General features: G+C 45.1%; 3 protein-coding genes across 7 annotated transcripts; 2 read left to right on the top strand and 1 right to left on the bottom strand.

Moving 5' to 3' along the window:
* Window positions 1–13: 13 nt before the first annotated feature.
* On the bottom strand, window positions 14–3,577 carry LOC105700374 (sulfotransferase family cytosolic 1B member 1). Of its 5 annotated transcripts, none has more exons than XM_012426167.2 (7): window positions 3,508–3,577; window positions 1,695–2,626; window positions 1,524–1,620; window positions 1,182–1,338; window positions 768–888; window positions 604–698; window positions 14–515 (listed from the first exon to the last, which is right to left on the bottom strand). In XM_012426167.2, exons 2-7 carry the CDS (start codon window positions 2,098–2,100, stop codon window positions 198–200), a joined length of 1,194 nt encoding a protein of 397 aa, XP_012281590.1. In that variant the 5' UTR covers window positions 2,101–2,626; window positions 3,508–3,577; the 3' UTR covers window positions 14–197. The 5 variants fall into 5 exon arrangements, with proteins under 5 accessions (XP_012281590.1, XP_012281588.1, XP_012281587.1 ...); XM_012426165.2 differs by having other exon boundaries at window positions 1,695–2,104; window positions 2,485–3,571; XM_012426164.2 differs by having other exon boundaries at window positions 3,183–3,571.
* A 385-nt stretch (window positions 3,578–3,962) lies between these two features.
* LOC105700345 (protein TAPT1 homolog) lies at window positions 3,963–7,033 on the top strand. Its single transcript, XM_012426108.2, has 7 exons — window positions 3,963–4,420; window positions 4,662–4,816; window positions 4,897–4,994; window positions 5,063–5,397; window positions 5,487–5,584; window positions 5,649–5,864; window positions 6,007–7,033. The coding sequence occupies exons 1-7, from the start codon at window positions 4,240–4,242 to the stop codon at window positions 6,562–6,564; spliced, it is 1,641 nt and encodes a 546-aa protein (XP_012281531.1). The 5' UTR covers window positions 3,963–4,239; the 3' UTR covers window positions 6,565–7,033.
* A 138-nt stretch (window positions 7,034–7,171) lies between these two features.
* Window positions 7,172–18,227, top strand: LOC105700344. The gene is made up of 2 exons (XM_012426107.2): window positions 7,172–7,989; window positions 8,798–18,227. Exons 1-2 carry the CDS (start codon window positions 7,880–7,882, stop codon window positions 17,988–17,990), a joined length of 9,303 nt encoding a protein of 3,100 aa, XP_012281530.1. The 5' UTR covers window positions 7,172–7,879; the 3' UTR covers window positions 17,991–18,227.
* The last annotated feature ends 110 nt before the right edge of the window (window positions 18,228–18,337 follow it).

Below are 18,337 nucleotides of genomic sequence, written 5' to 3'. Positions count from 1 at the left end.
GTAAACGAGCGGATTTCAGTTTACTGGACACCCGGAGAGATTCGGTCGTTTCAGGCTGTAATATAATACACTTCGGTAGGATACTTAAGAGTATCGGTACGGGTACATTTTATGTGCGAGCAAGACACGGAGCGACTAAAATTAACGTTAACGTTAGCAGGTACGCTTATGCGAAGTTGACGATTAAGATATTCGGTTCACTCCTCGTGCGGATCGTCCAAGCCGAAGGAGAGTCCGGTACCTCTCAGATTGTTCTCCGTCCACTCGTCGAATCTGCGAATCAATTCCTCGGACATGTAATTATGCCAGTCGCCCACTTTTCCTTTTCGAATGAACTTGATATCCGGATCCTCCTCGACTTCCGTCTTCCTCAACTCCAGAAAGCGCTCCAAATTCACGGCGGGATTCGCCGCCATGTTGGAGAACTTGAGGTGCTCGCAGAGTTCGGCCAATTGTTCTTCGGAAAGCTGCTTGCCAAGAAAGTTTGCGGCTCTCTTTATCGCCGCTGCCTGGTCCTAAAAGTCGATCACGATTAAATGGCTGGCTAATCGTCGCCACGATTCCGGAAAAACATTATACAAGCATCGAGGAAAATATACGCACTTGTGTCATTTCTTCGTACGTTAAGAACAATATATTCTCCTGGTTCCTGTTTTCCCAAAATTTGAGGACGTGTTTCCAAAATGGACCCATCGGAGCTGCAACGAGTCAACGCGAAACGTTGCCCTTTAAGCATGCTCCGATTTAATTCTTCGCGTAATACTTACCATTGTCCGTTAACAACAACTCCGCGAAGTCTTCAAAGTTTTCCTTAATGTTGTGAAATAATCTGCAGTAATGGTAGAAGCTGACGCACGTGTCTTTCGGGTTTCTGGTGATATAAATAATCTGAAACATAGTGCGGAGACGTATACAAAGCAGTTAGTTCTCTTCGTTATTTCTTTTGAAATGGCCGGCAGGAACTGATTTTCACGCCGTGACGCATAAGTAACGAATCGATAATTATCTATAATTACAATTATCACGACGCACACTCTTAAGAGGGATTTATCCCGCCATCGCGGAATTCCCTTGCGTAATCGGCAATCGCTCTTTACGTCGAGGTCCGCGGATCGTTTAAATTGCGAGCAATGAACCAGTTCATCTCGTTACACGTCACAAAGTGGGGGTGGGGGCTTCACCTTTGGTTTCTTCTCGTGAAGCTGCCTGGGAAGTAAATCCCATGGCAAATGGGACTTGATGTAACGCGGGCTCTGCGCCTTCTCGACGTTGTCGACGGAGTCGCCGAGTTTTGAAAACCATTCCGTGTGTCCACCGGTAACCAGTAAAGCCGATGACCTGGAGCAATAAACGATTATCGATCGTACGCGTCTTGGTTCCGTTACCAAAGAAATGACATATAAATATGATGGATTGCCGCTCGAACTACGATTTTAAATGCACGGCTCTACGCCACGTGATTCGCGTATATAAAATGATAAAACCGTTATAAAAATCATGAAATTCGGAAAATTCCGACATACTCGAGGAGCGGGTTTCGTATGATCAATGGGGTGTTGGTCTTCTCAAAGTCGCAGTCGTTCCCGATGCACCAGACCATTTCTTGCGCCCAGTGGCTGCCTGCAATTACGTAAATGCAGAGTTTAAATGGAAACTTGACCTAACTCTTTCCAATTTTGTCAAGTTCGACTCACCGGTTCGCGGGTAAGAAACCAGCCAAACGTCGTCCTGGCGCACCTCCAGATCCCGGATCCTTTTCCCATAGAAGACAAACTGAGGAGGCACCAAACACTCGCCGGGATGGACTCTGAGGAAGCTGCGCTTCACTTTGAAGATCTCGTCGAGCTTGTCGCCCACTTTGCCCTCGATGGTCACGTATGAGAGCGACATCGGGAGGCAGCTGTCGATCCTTTCCTCGGGAAAAATTGGCGAACTTCCCCGCAAGAGCTGAAATTTCCGAGAGGTTCCTGGGTCCGGAGAAAATCCTGGAGTCCAAGTCTCGGAGCAATCCGCGGGCGAAGTTTCCGGCGAAATGGGAGTAGCCAGTCTTTTTGAAGCCCGGGACCCTCTTCTCGAGACTCGTCGCGACAACTTGGCCATGCCCCTGCAGTTTCGATACGTACTCGTGTCACGCGCAGGGAACTTCTTCCTTTCTCTTTCGGAAAGAGCCTTTCACTCCGGGGAAGGGGCAGATCGGCCCGCGGTATCCCCGATTTCATCCAGATCGCTCGTTTCATTTCTCATTCCCGTGTTCCACCTTCGGTCCATTTGCTCTTTTTCTTTATTTTTCAGCTTTTAACCGCGAGGCCAGGCTCGACCCGAGTTCGAAGCCTTGGTCCGCGAGCAACGTCCGCTTAGCCTTAATCGATACGGTAATTTCAATTTATTCATCGGACTGGATTTATTATCACTCCCACGTCCGGGGCCTGAGCGACGTTAAATTTCCGTTCTCCGGAACGTCGTACAATCCCGGCTACCGCTTACCGTTTGCGAACCTTGAGGCTTGCATTGCTGCAATTCCATTTCTCTCGGCTCGAGGTTGATTTATTCGCTCTTGTCGCCGATACGTCGGTTCCCTCGAGTTCCCTGACTCGTGCGGCAATGCGATCGCGTTCTCTGAGTCAACCTATGCCAAAGAGAAGGTAGATTATAGTCCTCGTCATTTTTAGCGCGATTAAACAAACGGCACTCGTCAATCGGTCAAATAAAGTGCACGCGACTTCGGGCAAGGACGACAGTTCTTTAACTTATCTGAACTTATCTGGCTGACAGTGACCTGTGACCCCTCCTTTATCAAATTTGTCTTTCAACGGCCACGCGATGCTCATTCGACCCTCCACGAGTCGATCGTTCGCGTGACAATTTCTTTACAATTAAATACAATGTCGTATCGAGTCGCTCGTTTACTTTCGCTTGGCCGATATCGTTGATAAATCCGACAAAATTTCATTCGCGACGAAGCCACGGACAAGTCGTTTTCTTATGTCTTCGAGTGGTATCGATCGCCGGATAGAATAATTTATAATAAACGGGATCCGAACTCCTGCGACTTTCTCCGACTTCCAGACTGCATTTTTTCTGCCTTCGAGCCGCTTTCGCCGGATGTTACAAGATCATACGCGTTCCAATGGATTACAGACGTGCAGTGGCAGTGGAAAATATTCGAAGGCTGCAATTCTTACCACACGCGAATTCATCTCGTTCCAGGAATGTATCTTTGCGACAATCTTGACTTTCTCATTATCGAAGATTTCACTTTCGGAGAAAGTTCCCGGATCCTTTCCCGTTCTTTTTCTCCTCGCAAGGAATGCCGGGTGGAGATTTCCCGCGGAACATCGATTCGAATTGCGTGGCAAAAACGTTATCCGTATCTCGAGGAACGACGTCCTCGTCGATGTCAAGATGCGGCACAAATAGTTTCGATCGCTCAAAGAATACTCACTTATTGATCGATCGATCTCTGTGCCTTTACTCCGCTGATACCCTGGAAATCTTAAAATTTCTTACCGCATCGTCTCAACATGGACCTACAATCGCGATGACTCTGGAATCCTTTACGCTACTCCGTAGATCTCGAATTGAAAAATCCCACTAAAAAGAATACGGAAACGCGAACGCCGAGACGGAAGGTAGCTCTAACGGAAAGTGTCGGCCGATTCGACGGGGTTCGTGCTAACGGCGGACAGGGCATGCAATTGGACACACGCTCAGCCAATGGCGCGACGTCTTGGCATGCAGGAAAAGTGAAATTCTGTAGAGGGAAAACTCGTGTATCGTTATTGATAGAAATAATTTACGAGTTACCCTAGAGATGAGTTGATGAGCGAGATGAGCACACGATGCGATCGCGCGACCCTGCCCGTGAGCAATCTCCCAACTCATCTCTGACAGGGTCCTGTGCTGCCTTCGGTGGAGCATGCAGGCGGCTCACGCACTTGCCCCCAATGGCTGCCAATGGCGGCCCAACTCGGAGAGAAGTTGTGAGCAGAGATGAGTTAGTTCCCTAAGTTGGACCGCAATCAGCCGCAATTCAGATCGCGCGACCCTGCCCGTGAGCGATCTCCCGACTCGTCTCTGTTCTCGAGTCCTTCGTGGGATGGAAAGGAGAACCACCTCGGGCCTCGCCTAGGAGAGAGGGAAGGACCCGGACGAGTGTTTGCATGGAGCCCAAACAGCTGTTGGATTTGAGGTTATGAGAGGCGCTTCGCTGTTCCGAAAAGAAATTCCAAAGCTCTCACGATGAGCAACGAGGACGACAGACTCGACGGCGGTCACTTTGACAAAAGACACATTCGATTTCGCGGCACCGGCAAGTCTCCAAAGCACCATGGAAGTCGGGTCGAAGATGTCGATCCTCAACAAGGCCATTCCAAGCCTTTGGAAAAAGAAATCTCAGCAAATAAACGTGACATCAACAACGGTATGTTGGCACCGTATTGAAGTTGCGAATTCATTGTTAAGACGTAATTTTGTCTTTGATTTTGAAGTGCCGTCGGTGACAGACGTGTCCTTGCGATGATTTTCTATCGAATATCACGATGACAATTTTATAGCGATAATAATATTTTATATTAGCTTATAATTAAGAAATTTTGTTTATTCAAACTCTGGTGATTTTGTATTTACGTATCTTCGTTCATCGAGGGTTGACACGCTTGTAGGGATTTCCTTGAGTCAATTTCTCTGGACGGAATTGACTCGAGGTTATCAGTTGGAGCACGACGAGGAACGATATTCCGCGAGGAGGGAAAAGATCTACTCGTTTATGAAAATCCCCAGAGAAGTAGAAAAGTTCATGGCATATGGATTTTTCCAAGTAAGCCACCGTTTCGCCCCCAATTATACTTATCGTGGAGCAGGAGGCAAGAATTGAAAAGTGGGACGATCTGTTTTCAGTGTGCCGATTCTTTTCTGTTCGTCTATACTTTTCTGCCCCTGAGGTTTCTTTTGGCTCTTTGGGCAGTTATTACAAGACCTCTTAAACATTGCTTCAGGTAAGCATTAAATGAGATAATCGAACATGACACGATTAAGCAAGGAAGTCATTTAATACATTTTTCAGAGGTAAAAAATTGCGTGGTAAGAAGGGCGAACGAATTTTAAGACCTGCAGAAGTATGCGACCTCTTGAAAGGAGTGGTCGTAATCGGATGCTGGGCAGCTACGTTGAAAGTCGATACATCCATGATGTATCACTTAGTGAAAAGTCAATCGATCATAAAATTGTATATATTCTACAACATGCTAGAAGTCGGAGACCGACTATTTAGTGCCTTTGGACAAGATACGATCGATGCGTTGTTATGGACTGCTACGGAACCACGAACACGTTCTCAGTCCAGTCATTCGCAACATCTTGGCACTCTACCGCATTTGTTGTTTGCACTGGCATATGTCCGTATCCTTAAATCAACGTATAATATGCAATTCTTATTTACAATCGAGCTGATTCTTATTAGGATATTTTTCTTAACTATTTTCTAAAAGTGTTGCACAGTATCCTAGTGCTGTTTCAAGCAACTACATTGAACGTAGCGATAAATAGCAGTAACAAAGCTCTTCTCACCATAATGATGTCAAACAATGTAAGTTGCATAAAAATACGTCCGTGATAAAATTGTCATATAAAAACAACGCTCCCCTTTTCAGTTTGTCGAATTGAAAGGTTCCGTCTTCAAGAAGTTCGACAAAAACAATTTGTTCCAATTGTCGTGCAACGACGTCCGGGAACGATTTCATCTCATGATGTTACTTCTCGCCGTCAGCTTGCAAACAATGAAGGAATACGCCTGGCGTGCAGATCGGCTTGCAGTTCTCTTACCAGACTGCATATTTCTATTGTTAGCAGAAGTTCTCGTTGACTGGGTTAGTACAGAAGTTATCCGCACGATAAGGAGTAATTGCCAATGTAAAAAATGCAACGGAAATCAGTCTAGCTGCGATAAGTCTCGGCGTGGCAGTAAATTTACGAGCCAACCGAACCAGCATCGATTATTTTCCTCCACAGGTGAAGCATGCCTTCATCACTCGCTTCAACGAGTTGAGCTCCACGGTATACAGAGATTATACGGTAAGTCTGGCGTACGACATGGCCCAGACAAGGCAGGAAACCGCATTTTCGGATCCTTCCGACCTGGTGGCACGTCGAATGGGCTTTATACCTCTTCCTCTGGGCGTGGCCATGGGTCGCGTTTTATGCGCAACGCTCTCTCCGTCCGCAAAACCTGCGAATTTAATACTCTTAGTCCTGGCGTACCTCATACTTCTTTCCCTCCGTATTTTGATCAGTCTAGTTATCCTCGGACGCGCGTGCGATTTGTTGGGCTCGCACGTGCACTCGCAGGATAACAAGGACTCGTCGAATCGGAACCGTGAAAAGGAGAATAACGATGCGGATGCTAACAAACCTGGCCCCAGTATGGCAATATTCTCTAACAGTGCTGTTAGTCTTAACAACATTTGCCCGAACGAGCCTCTCTTCGACCCCGACGGATTCGAGGGAAACGCCGCGGGCGTCTCGAAAAAATTCATTCGAGCCGGCAGTGAACCTAATCTTCCACAATGACGAATGTCCTTAGCGTAACTGTATAATATAGAAGATTTTTTTTATCTATAAACTGTACATATTGATACGAGTGGTGCGATGTGTATATATGTGATAGGGTGCAAGCTAAGTGGTAACTTCATGTTCCGATGTAAGATAACAATAAACGGATAACGGGTCGGTAAACGATTGCGGAAGTATTAATCGTCATTAACCGGTTAACTTGTATCTCTATCGTGGCACTTTTCCTTAACTCCGACTAAACCGTGCATGGTGATCCGACGTCTCCGGAGATATATCCACTTGTACCGCGACCGTTACGTAACGAGAATTCAACTTCTAATTGCGATTGATCGTAGGCTCGCTTCCGCTCCGAAGGGTTCCGACAGGAACCGCTTCGTTTACGGATCGTCTAGTCAAGGGAATATATGTACGATGCACCCACGAAATACAAGAATAACCGCTCCGTGAAATAAATTGTGTAAGCGTAGAGTTGCCGGTTTCGATTCCCGAGAACCATCCCGCTATCTGTCGGAGTTTTGTAAACGCGATATCGCAACCGCGTCTATTTCGAAAACGCGACGACCGTCGTTCTAGCGTCTCCTTTTGCGTTGGTTTAAAAACGCAAGCGTGGACAAATATTGCGGCTCGGCGAGAGGAGTCCTGGAGGAGAAGAAGAAGACACCTTGTTTTCGGAAAACATTTCGCGTGTCGCGGATAATAACGAGGAACGCGTCGAGAGTACTTTTCTTGTTTATGCGTGGATGTCGGTCACGATGACCCGCGTTTCCTTATTTAGTGTGTATCCCCGATCTATCGGAAGGGTGGCCCGACTCGGACCTGTATACAGATTTCGTAAGACCGAGTCTTTCGCAACGATGCAACGCTAAGTCACCTCGCACTTCCACCTCGCGGATGTAGATACATACCTTGCTGAAATTTTCGCAGTATCAGGACGACCCTGATCCGATGCGCTTCGCGTCGATCGTGCGACGTTATAAAAGGGAAGCCTTCAACGGGACGGTGTCACCGGATTAAGGATTTCGACGCCGATTTCGACGCCGATTTCGACGCCAATTTCGAGCGTCCGCGAGGACGGGAGTGCGGGGACGTTGACCATTTTTCCATTCTTTTCAAGTGTCCAGGGAAACTGTCGGGGCGAAAGTAGAATCTTCAAGAATTAGGATTTTGTACAAAATTCCATCCCAGTGTTAACGTTTCCTATCTGGACTTCTGTATCGCGGTATCGAGTTTTTCGGAAGCGTCGAGCCGGTGATGCCCCCGATTAATTTTATCTGAAATTTTGTCGAAAAATGATTTTAAGGCGGCATTAAAAATGGAAGTCTGTCGAATTATTTTTATTCTGTACGCGCTTTTTGTGCCGAGTTATTCCGAGAATCTTGACCCTGGTCCTGATATTCGGTTCTCGGTCGATCGGCCTTCTGGGTAAGTCGGAAATTCATTAACTATTTCATGCAAATTAATTCTCGAAGAAAAGGAAAAATTAATGAAATTATAGTTGCGATAAGAAATACTGCGCCAAATTCCAGAGAGAATTCATCATCGAGTTCTTTGCGTTCCTTTGTCTTCGTTTTAAATATGTTACTCATAAGGCAATAAGTATGTCACGAAGTATCGATGTCAGCAACCCCAACGTTACTTACTGACCGATTGTTCGACTAAAAGAAAAACACCGAAAATTTGCATATTTCAGATACCGATTAAAAAAGAATGCAAATTCGAAATACCATCTTAAAAGATTCGGAGAATTTGATGCAATTAGTTTTAGTAAAATTATGCTCTCTAATGTCGATGTCGCGTAATTGGGAAATTATGCCATCCTTTCATTTTTTTTTAACCATATATCGCAGTCACTTCATAAGAATTCCCGTAAAAAGTGTCGCTTAAGCTGATCGTCTCCCGTTCGTCGAATAATTTTGGGGTTGCAATAACAATCGATAAGGCGGAATCGAAGTGTGCTCATTGTTTCGATACATTCAAAGAAGCGTTTTGGCAATCCTATCTCTTGAAAAGAGTTACGAGCACATGGCAATAGTTTCCAGGAAACCTTATTCCTGCCAAATACAAAAGAACTTACCAACTTCGATATTAATTATTAAATTATAGTACTTATGGACATTTTCGAATTGAATATAAAAGTGCCATCCACTTTGCTGGCGATTTGTAAAAGTATCGTTTTTTCTTTTTTCCTTCTATTGAAAATCAATTATAGACGTTTTAAATTCTTACACAGGCTCCCGGACTCGGAAAATTTGTTGGATTTTGCGAGCGGAGAAAATGAATCCGCAAGCAGAGGGAAGAGGTCAATGGTCCTCCTCGTACCCGTTGCCCAAAACGAGAAAGAAGAAGGAGAGATCGTGGAGGTGCACCGCAAGAATAAACGCGGCAAGTCCGAAACACCGACTCGTAAAGTGAAATTATCCTGGGAACCCGAAGAGACCCGAAACATTTTGGACAACGCGGATGCCCAAATCCCGCGTCTATTCGAGGAAGAGAAAACTCCACGCGTGGCAATGACGAACGAAGGAAGGAGGAAAATAGACGACCATCGGGATCCAGAAATCAGGTTGGTCAGAGCCGAAGATGCCGAAGATACCGAAGAAACCACCTCGAAAAATCATTCCGGCGAAGTGCAGAGGTTCGTTCGGCTGGCCACCATCAGGAACCCGAGGACGAAGCGGAAGAAGATCCTAAAAACGATATCGGGCTCCAATTTGAAGCCCAAGGAATTTATATCGCTGGTGGGCAAAGAGATGGAGAGGATGAAGGCTTATAAAAAAAGAAACTACGTTTGTTACTGTCACGAGGAGGACTGCGAAAATGATCCAGAGTTGGCTACGAGGTGTGCCTTGAGAAAGGTTCTTCCAGACTCGGAGGGCAATTTCAACATTTTGGGAATGAGCGACAATGACGAAGCGATAGGAATTCCGCATGACGCAAATGACGTGATTAACTTGGGCCAGCAAATTGTATCAGGAATGCCGACTCAAGTTTTAGTAGGCCAAGTCCCCTTCGACGGTGCTCCGCGGAACGATTATGGTAATGTTCCTCAAAATGTGTTTTTTAATCCGTACGATGGCACGCCCACGAAAATGCGACTTCCCTTGATTTCTTCGGGAACATCCGGTCCGCAGTTCTCTCCGCAAGGTGCATACCAAACCCAGTCGTACGTTCCCATGCGAGGTCTGCAAAACGAACAGCTTCGGAGTCCTCTAACGGTGGATCTTAACTACAAATGCCCTCCTCTAGAGGAAGAGTTGCAAAAATCGAGTCGTTTCGATTATGGAGACCACGATCTACCTTCTAAAATGTCATCGGACCAAGATCGGACCCAGGTCCACGACACTTCAAAAAAGGTGTTGCCACATTCACCCGACGATAAGGGGGTCGCGTTATCAAAGAACCCCATGACCATTGTCGAACACCCTACCAAAAATGCCTTTATCGAGCAAAGTTCCGCCGATGGCGAGGATACTTCGTCGCAGGATATCGAGGAGATTCCAGGATATCGAGAAGACGAGTCTGCCTCGATTCCCCTGGAAGAACCTCCGGCTAGTGAACGAGACGAAGGAAAAGAGGAGAAATTAGTCGATCACCTAAAGGCTCCGATAGATTACGAGGAGGTGGATGACATTTCTCCAACTTATTACCTGGGCATAACTTCGTCACCGAAATTGGATGATAAATTGAAAGCGGACGTCGTGGCATCTTCGCTTTCGAAACCCAAGTTTGGTCACGGTGGTCAAGGTTTGGTACTGCCTGCTGGTAGTTTGGATGATTCGAGTGATGACGAAGAATCCGCGGATGTAAGTACCGAGTACTACCTGCCTGGATTGACTTCGTATAACGTTAAATACAATAATTACCCTATTGTTGGGGATCGTGTGTATGGAGCGTATGATTACGGCCAGTTCCCCCCGCCTTATTACAATTTTCGCGGACATATTCCGATCCCACCGGGCGCGCATCGGGGACATTACCCTGCAAATTATGGACAACAATTAGGTTACGGGAATCCCACGATTTTACCCAAGTACCACGAAGACCATGAAAACAAGCCCGAAGATGTGCTTCGTGCAGACCAGGATTACGACGACCAAGAAGAAGTCGATGCGCATCCTCCAGAGGATTACTTCGACGTTCACGAAGATCGATCGGCATCTACGAAAGAATTGCCTTCCGAGGAATATCTGTACTTGCCTCCCACCTCGCAGAAGGTATTTACTAATAAAACTCGTCCAACGGCCAAACCCGGAAACGAAAACACGGGAACAGGAAGAGATTCGACGTTGTCCTCGGTCTTTGATGCCTCGAGGAAGCTAAAGACGGACGACCGTTCCGATACCAACGAAGGACGGTTTAATGATTTTGGTCACGTCCAAGGAGATATATTATCGGCTGAGAAAGGTTTCCCAAGTTATGAGTCTTCATTGTATGACGGTGAATCTTCCGGTGAAGTTGTCGAAGAAGTGGTACCCGGCGAAGAGCGGCCTCAAGGCTTCGATGAGGCCGAAATAGAATTAGTTCCTGAAGATCGAGATGTCATTGAAGATTTAGTAGAAGGAAAACGGAAGATTGTACAAGCGGTGGAAGACTCGACGAAGACTGCGATTCAACGGAAAAAACCTCTTCTGCTTCGGCAACAACCGAAAACTCATCAAGGTGCGACAGATGTAGATGATGGCATTTCAGACGAAATTTCGCATAAGCTGAAGGCCATCGCAAAGGAAAAACAAACTTTACCCGAAAACCCGAGATTATTAGCAGTTCCATCAAAGCCAAGTAAACCAATTTTGGAAGCAACTGAAAACGAATCTTTAGTCAACGAAGGTATCCCGAAAGATGAAGATATTGTTGCAGAAGCGTCTTATGTCCCGAGTGCTGAAGATGAATCGGTCGATTCGAAAGTAAAATCGAGCTTTCCAAAAATCGGGGACAGAATCGAGACCAAAAATGTTCCGTTGAATAAACCTGCAATTCCCGAAGGGAAACATTACACCTTCGGTTCAGAATACGCAGAAAATGACGTTGAAAATTCAGGCGAAGTTTACGACAGCCCTGATACGTTGAATCTACACGATCTAAAATCGGAAATTGAAGAGGAATCTCAAGCCAAGACTTTGGCGGTTGCCGAAGATGTATCGGACTTGGGTCCTGGAAGGGTCGCTTTAGTTAGCGAAAAGCAACCTGAAAAGGTGCTCCATGTGGTTGCTGAACATCCCGAAACTTTAATGAAAAGTGATGAATTATTTAAATCGCAAGTGTCGGTAACTCAAACACCGGAAGTGCAGTATTCCGCTGGGATTTCTAAAGAACATTACAAGGTACCATTATTAGACGTTTCCGGTTCTCTTTCTATGCCTGAATACCTGTCCGAAGAAACGGAAGAAGAAACCACCCTGACGCACGATGATCTTGAACATGTTGTCGGAGATCGATCATCGGAAGAGGACGCGAATCGTCCAGAAGAAGAAATCCTAAAAAACACCAGCGTAACTCAGATCTCTGTGATAAAAGACGAACTCCTACCTGACGAAATGATTGCGCAAACGGGTCCTTCGTTTGTACCCGAAACGTATGACTTTAGTGATTATCCAACCGAAAAATCAACTTTCCTGGCTAAAACACAACCTGTTCAACCTGAAGACAAAGACTCGTACTCGAGAAAGGAAATACCTCTTGCGATTGCCGATGAACTAAAGAAATCTGATATCGTTACTTCTGTTGATCGCAAAAAAATCATTTTGGGAACTCCTAAACATGTCACGATCGACCAGGAACCCTTTGAAATAGATTCTAAGGATAAGCAAGAACTTTTAGATATTTTTGAAACAATCGATGAGATCAATGAGGAAATGGGCCCCATTGACCAAGATCAGCTTCTGGGAATTATTCGGAGAATCAGTGAAATCGTTCAGAAGCCCATTCTTACCGATTCGATAAACCAGGAGCAGACCTTAGATATTATTAAAATTATTGACGAAATCGGGAAAAAGTCAATTGACACTGGCATCATTGATCAGAGCCAAATCTTGGAGATTATTAAATTACTTGATCACATAGCCAAGAAAACTAATCAGGTTGATTCAATTATCCTGAAACAGAAAATGGTGGATAGCACTCACTCGGATGACGAAGTGGAAAAGAAACTTGAAGTTAATCCTCAGGACCATGTTTTGAAAATCTCTAAAATTCCCAAGCCTGAGGAGAAACCTCCCGTTGTAGAAAAAATGGTTGAAATCGTCAAGCAACCCATTCAATCTAATTCCGTTAATCAACAGCGATTACTAAATTTCATAAAAATATTTGAGGAAGTCAATCCACAATCTGTTGAAGTGGACTCTGCTGATCAACAGCTACTTGTAAATATTGTTCAGGAAATTGGCGACATTGTCAAGAGACCTGTTAACTCGGACAATGTCGATCTTGATGAACTCTTAAAAAGTGTAAAGACGATCAGTGCGATCGGAAAAGAATCTGCTCAAACTGGAATTATCGATCACAAGCAACTGTTGAAAATTATCGAAGCGATTGACGCGTTAAACAAAAAATCTGCAGAATTAACTTTAATTGAAAAAGAACTACCTACGAAAGAGTCACAAATAATTCTTGAACTTCCGAAGCAATCGAAAATTTTAAAACCCGTTGGTCCCAAAGAAACTGTTTTGGAAAGCCCTGAAACAATTATTGAAGTCGCTAAACAACCGATTAAAATTGATTTTATTACACAGCGACAATTATTAAATTTGATAAAGTCAATTGAAGGAGTCAATCCGAAATCGGTTAAGGAAGGTTCCGTTGATCAAGAAGAGCTCGTAAACATTGTTCAGGACATTGGTACAATTGTTAAGAAACCTATTGACGCGAATTCAATCGATCTCGATGAACTTTTAAAATTTATAAAGACGGTTAGTGCAATTGGGAAGAAATCGGCTCGAAGTGGCTCCTTTGATCAGAAACAATTGTTGAAAATTATCGAAGCAATTGATGCATTGAACAAGAAATCTATTCTATTAAGTTCTCCGGGGCAGAAAATCGTGGAAACCCATGTAGTAACTGACAAAACCCCTCCAATAATTCATAAAACTGAGAAAAAGCCTCCGATTGTAAGTGTGATTAATCAAGAGCAGACAATAACAGAAGCTCCAACAATTGTTCAAATCGCTAAGCAACCTGTTCAGCCTGATTCTATCGATCGGCAGCATTTGCTCTATCTGATGAAAATGATCGAAGAGATCAATCCACAATCTATTGAAGAGAGCTCTGCTGATCGAGAACAACTTGTGAACATCATTCAGAAAATTGGAAAAATTATTAAGCAACCCGTTCAAACGGACACAATCGATCTGGATCAGTTTTTAAAGATTATAAGCACGATATCTGTGATAGGACAAAAATCTGCTCAAACGGGAACTATTGATCAGAAGCAGTTGATGGAAATGATCGAAGCGATCGAGGCATTTAACAAAAAATCCGCTGAATTAAGTTCAGCTAAACAATCCGCGAAAGCTTATAAAACGATTCATGGACTTCCACAAAAACCTGATATCGTAATTCCTGCTGACCACAGAAAAATGGTTTTAAAGGTGGGTTCACCGAGTCATGAAATCCGACTTCAGGCATCAAAAATCAAAGGAACAAAGGAGCCCGTTCAAATAGACCTCGAAGAAGAACCCGAAGTGGAGGCTGCCTCGATCGGTGAAGGTATGAAGAAACAAGCCAAAATCACATCCAAGGAAGAGCAAGAAGAGCAACGACTCTTGGAAGCTGCCCTGAAGATCATTTTCAATGAATTCGTGCCGGAGAATGTTAAGAAAGAGATCGGGAAAAATCGAGTCGCAGGATCCGAAGAGGTGGTAGGAGCTGGGATCCTAAACCTTCTTCCAGATATCCTTCACCTTCCTATCTTGAGGAACCTCTTCGCTCTTCCGATAGTGGAGAACATGCTGGTAGATTCTGTAAGAAGTGTCCTGTCTTTGATAAGAGGATACTCTGGTCAGGGTTTCATCGAGAGACTATCGGACGGTGTTATCAGGTCAGGAATAAAAAACGTCCTTGACCTTATCAAAGGTGAGTCCGATAATGGGCCGATCAAGGTTGAGGAGCATCAGCTTAGAGATGGACAATGGGTTGTCGAAGAGATCACTTTACCTCCTCCTCGGACCTACCCCAAACCGCGAACAATTCCTCAGTTGTTGAGGAACATAATCGTGGATTCTGGGATGTGGAACATCCTCGGGCAATCCAGATCCAGCGAAAACCCCCTGGAATATCCAATCATCGAGAACGTCGTCCTGGAGACCCTGAAGACCACCTTACAGGACTACAACATTCCCGAAGACGAGCCTGTAGACGACTCCTTGATTCGGGAGATCATCGGAAGTGCAATCGATGATCAGCCGGATAAATTGATGGAGCTTCCGAGGATCCTGCCAAAGAAGCCGAAAGTGACAGGATTTCATGCCGTGCCAGTAATTCCCGAAGAGAAACACCAGTTCAAATCTGAAGAGTGGATCGCAAAACACACCTTGCTGGGGAAGAAACCTGGAAAGGCCCTTCCTAAGTCGGAAGTGACGCTTCCGTCCAGGAATGAGGACAGGGACTGGAAGAAGGAAACTTACTTCTCGACCCTGAAGAAGCAGCGCCTCGAGCAGGAGAAAACGGGATTCAGCAAGAGCGACCAAATGCAGATGACGATTAAGGAAAATGTCGATGACAATGGATCCAAACTGATGGTCTCGAGTGAAAATCCCTTGCAATCGCCTCGCGTCCTTCAAGACGCTTTCCACGAATGTCTGAGAAAGTTCCCGATACTGCAAGTTGCTTCTTCAGCGGAGGTCTGGAAAAATTCGAAGAAAATGGACCAGCGAGTCGTGCCTATTGTTCCTCTTCGGGAAGGGCAAATCAAATCTTCCGAATCACTCAGTAAATATACGTTGGGAGTCCCTGGAAAGGTTCTGGGGAGGTCGAAGAACGAGGAAGAGGAGGAGTGGAAGAAGAAACTGCAGGAAGCTGCGCTGAAGAGGGAAAAATTAGGAAAAACTAAGGAAAGCGGAATTAGCCAGACCCTGAAGAGGTTGGAGGGCATGGATGACTTGGGATCAAAATTGCTATTCGCCAGCGAAGAAACCGTCATCGAGTCTCCTCTCCTGTCGGAAACAACTCTTAAGGAATGTCTGCGAAAATTTCCTATTTTGCGAGTTACTCCTCCCTCGCAGGTTTTGCAGAGTCCTTGGAGAACGGGGTACAAGTTGATGCCGATTGTCCCGATCGAAGAGCATCAATTTAGGTCGGGAGAATGGATGTCGCAAAAAACCTTGCTAGGAGGATTGCCTGAAAATTCCGCCTTGACATTAGGTACTAACAAATTTGGAAATAAAATGACAGAAAAGTGGAAGAATAAACTACAGGACGCGGAATTGCAAAAATTTCTTAAAAGCGTGCAAGGAAACTCCGATGATTTTGATACGAAATTGCCGGATGTTAGTTCGGAAACTGTTGAAAAGTTGACTTTGACTTTAGAGAAAACTTCCAAAGAACGCTTTCCGAGTGCTTCCAGGCCGCATATAATTCCTTACAAGGAAATCTTGAAAAGTCCACGACCGGAAGATTACATGCTTCTCGGGGAGTCAACCGAAGATGTTGATAATAATGAAAATGATTACGTTATGGGAACCCGCAAGGAATACGTAATCAAAGAGCAGTCATTATCAGCTCCGCCGATGGAAGAGGATCTTCTATTATCACCGAAATCTGGAGTAGAGAAAAAATTGGAGTTTACCAAAAACGTTGACGAGGTGAAAAAAGCACCTGTATACGAGGTCGTATCCGAAGATTCAGCAAGTTATGATGATTCGAAGGTTGACGAAATTCTTTCGCAACCTCAAATTAGAGAATCCGTAGAAGAAGGTAATTACGAAGAGGAATTGTTATCGCAAATTCGAAACAGAGTCGAAAATTTAAAGTCCCTCGAGAGAAACTTCGAACGCGTTGAAGAAACTCCCGAGGAGTCGGCCATCCATTTCGAGGTTTCAACGGTTAAAGAAGCGGTGCAACCAGATGAAGAATTATTCGAAAAAAATTTCAATCAACTGATCACGCCTCGACCGGATGAAATTACAATGGAAATTGGAAATGCGGAAGAATTTTATCCTCGGTCCGATAATAATGAGAACTTGGAGTCAGCGACAGACAAGAAACTGGGAAATGTCAAGTCAAAATCGAAGGTCCTGAATTCTTTTGGAAGTGGATATAAAGTATCCAACGACGATTCGGTTTTGTCAGAATTAATTCAAACTCCTCGGTTCGAGCATCTTCCCTTCCTGGGCAGAATCGCGCCTCAAAATCGAGATCTCGTTGCCGACGAAATCTCGGATTTCGAAAATACGGATCTCTATTATATCGGAGATGGGGTAAGGCTGCCATTGGTAATTACAAAGCTAAAAGATGGATCGTTTGCTCTGTCGCTCTCGGCTCGGTTTTGCGATCGGATTATCAACGAAAAGTGTCCCTGTTGCGTTCCGAAAAACGGAAACATCGTACAAGAAAAGAGACGCCGTCAGTTGAGCGAAGAAAGCTTCTCGAGCGGGGAAAATTTCTCAAAATCACGAAAATCCGAAGAACGGGGAAGCGGGGATAAGGAATCCAGAGAAATCCAGGAAAGCGACAGCACCCGGCCCAAAAAACGAACCTCGAGGTCTACCACTCGACCGATTTACGAAAAAAAGAATTATCTGCAATTGTTCAAAAAATCGAAGAAGCGGTCGCCGCCCCCGAAACTCTCCGGCATGTCTATCGAGGGTTTCGCGAAAAAATACAACTTGTCCTTAAACCTTGGCGAGGATTTTTCGAGACCTTCTTCCGAGAGCGAGGGATCCCAGGACGACGTGCGGATCAATTTTGAAAGCAACGACAAAGTCCAAAAGCACTCTAGGAATTCGCTGCGAGAGCACGACAAGCCACTCGAAATAAGAAACGAGGAGAAATCAGGGAAAAATTGGAGCGCTACGAAAGGGAACGAATCGAGCCGGAAATCAGAAAATTTGGATCCGATTAGAAAATTGATTTCGATCAACGAGGTTCCAGGAAATAAAAAAGTAGAGGTGGTCCTGGACGCTTTAGACGAACTGATGGAATCGGAGCCGACCGACGTGTACACCCTGATGGACGGCCACAAGAGGAAAATTGGGAGCTGGAATAGAGGCAAAATACCGGAAGAAGGAGCTGGAGAAGACGACGAGGACATCGACAAATACGGATACCAGGTGAATAATCCGATTCTGAAGAGAATCAAGTTCATCAAGAAGAGGCAGAACGAAGAGGGCCACTACAGATACCAGCGCGGCAACCACAGGACGGAAATGCTGAAGACGTTCCTGCACTGGCTGAAAGAAGTCATGACGGGTGGAGGAAATGCCACGAGTTGACGACGATATACCTTGTATGTACATAATCGGACGTTTCTTCGTCCAGAGGCATCGGACCCTCTCGCGGAAAAATGTATCTCGACTACCGTAGTTAAGGATGGATTCTAAATGAATAAATATGCGATTGACGACTAACCGATAACGTCAATTAGCTAGTTAACGTTAAGTAACGTTATGCTTTACGTAGCACCATCGCTTAGATTTATAACGGACGTTGGACTAAACAAAACGAAACAATGGACCTTACGGATGCGTAACATATACCAGGGACGAAAGAATGTTCACATTGCGGGCGACCCACCGGAGAACAAAGTCCGTCGGTCTCAGTCGGGTCGGAGTCGGAGTGA

This window comes from Orussus abietinus, unplaced genomic scaffold (assembly GCF_000612105.2).
Source record: "Orussus abietinus isolate OABI.00-Male unplaced genomic scaffold, Oabi_2.0 scaffold18, whole genome shotgun sequence".
NCBI lineage: Eukaryota > Metazoa > Arthropoda > Insecta > Hymenoptera > Orussidae > Orussus > Orussus abietinus.
Note: the sequence above shows the minus strand (reverse complement) of the source record. Positions and strands in the feature narration are given on the sequence as shown.

What these genes read in the sequence shown, in the direction of transcription:
- LOC105700374 (XM_012426167.2), bottom strand. Translation starts at nt 2,100, where the DNA reads ATGGCCAAGTTGTCGCGACGAGTCTCGAGAAGAGGGTCCCGGGCTTCA. An exon ending in TTCACGAGAAGAAACCAAAG is followed by an intron (nt 889 to 1,181) that starts GTGAAGCCCCCA and finishes ACTATGTTTCAG; the next exon opens with ATTATTTATATCACCAGAAA. An exon ending in CGTACGAAGAAATGACACAA is followed by an intron (nt 516 to 603) that starts GTGCGTATATTT and finishes ATCGACTTTTAG; the next exon opens with GACCAGGCAGCGGCGATAAA.
- LOC105700345 (XM_012426108.2), top strand. Translation starts at nt 4,240, where the DNA reads ATGAGCAACGAGGACGACAGACTCGACGGCGGTCACTTTGACAAAAGA. An exon ending in GTTTGCACTGGCATATGTCC is followed by an intron (nt 5,398 to 5,486) that starts GTATCCTTAAAT and finishes ATTTTCTAAAAG; the next exon opens with TGTTGCACAGTATCCTAGTG. An exon ending in CAGAAGTTCTCGTTGACTGG is followed by an intron (nt 5,865 to 6,006) that starts GTTAGTACAGAA and finishes TTTCCTCCACAG; the next exon opens with GTGAAGCATGCCTTCATCAC.
- LOC105700344 (XM_012426107.2), top strand. Translation starts at nt 7,880, where the DNA reads ATGGAAGTCTGTCGAATTATTTTTATTCTGTACGCGCTTTTTGTGCCG. An exon ending in TCGGTCGATCGGCCTTCTGG is followed by an intron (nt 7,990 to 8,797) that starts GTAAGTCGGAAA and finishes ATTCTTACACAG; the next exon opens with GCTCCCGGACTCGGAAAATT.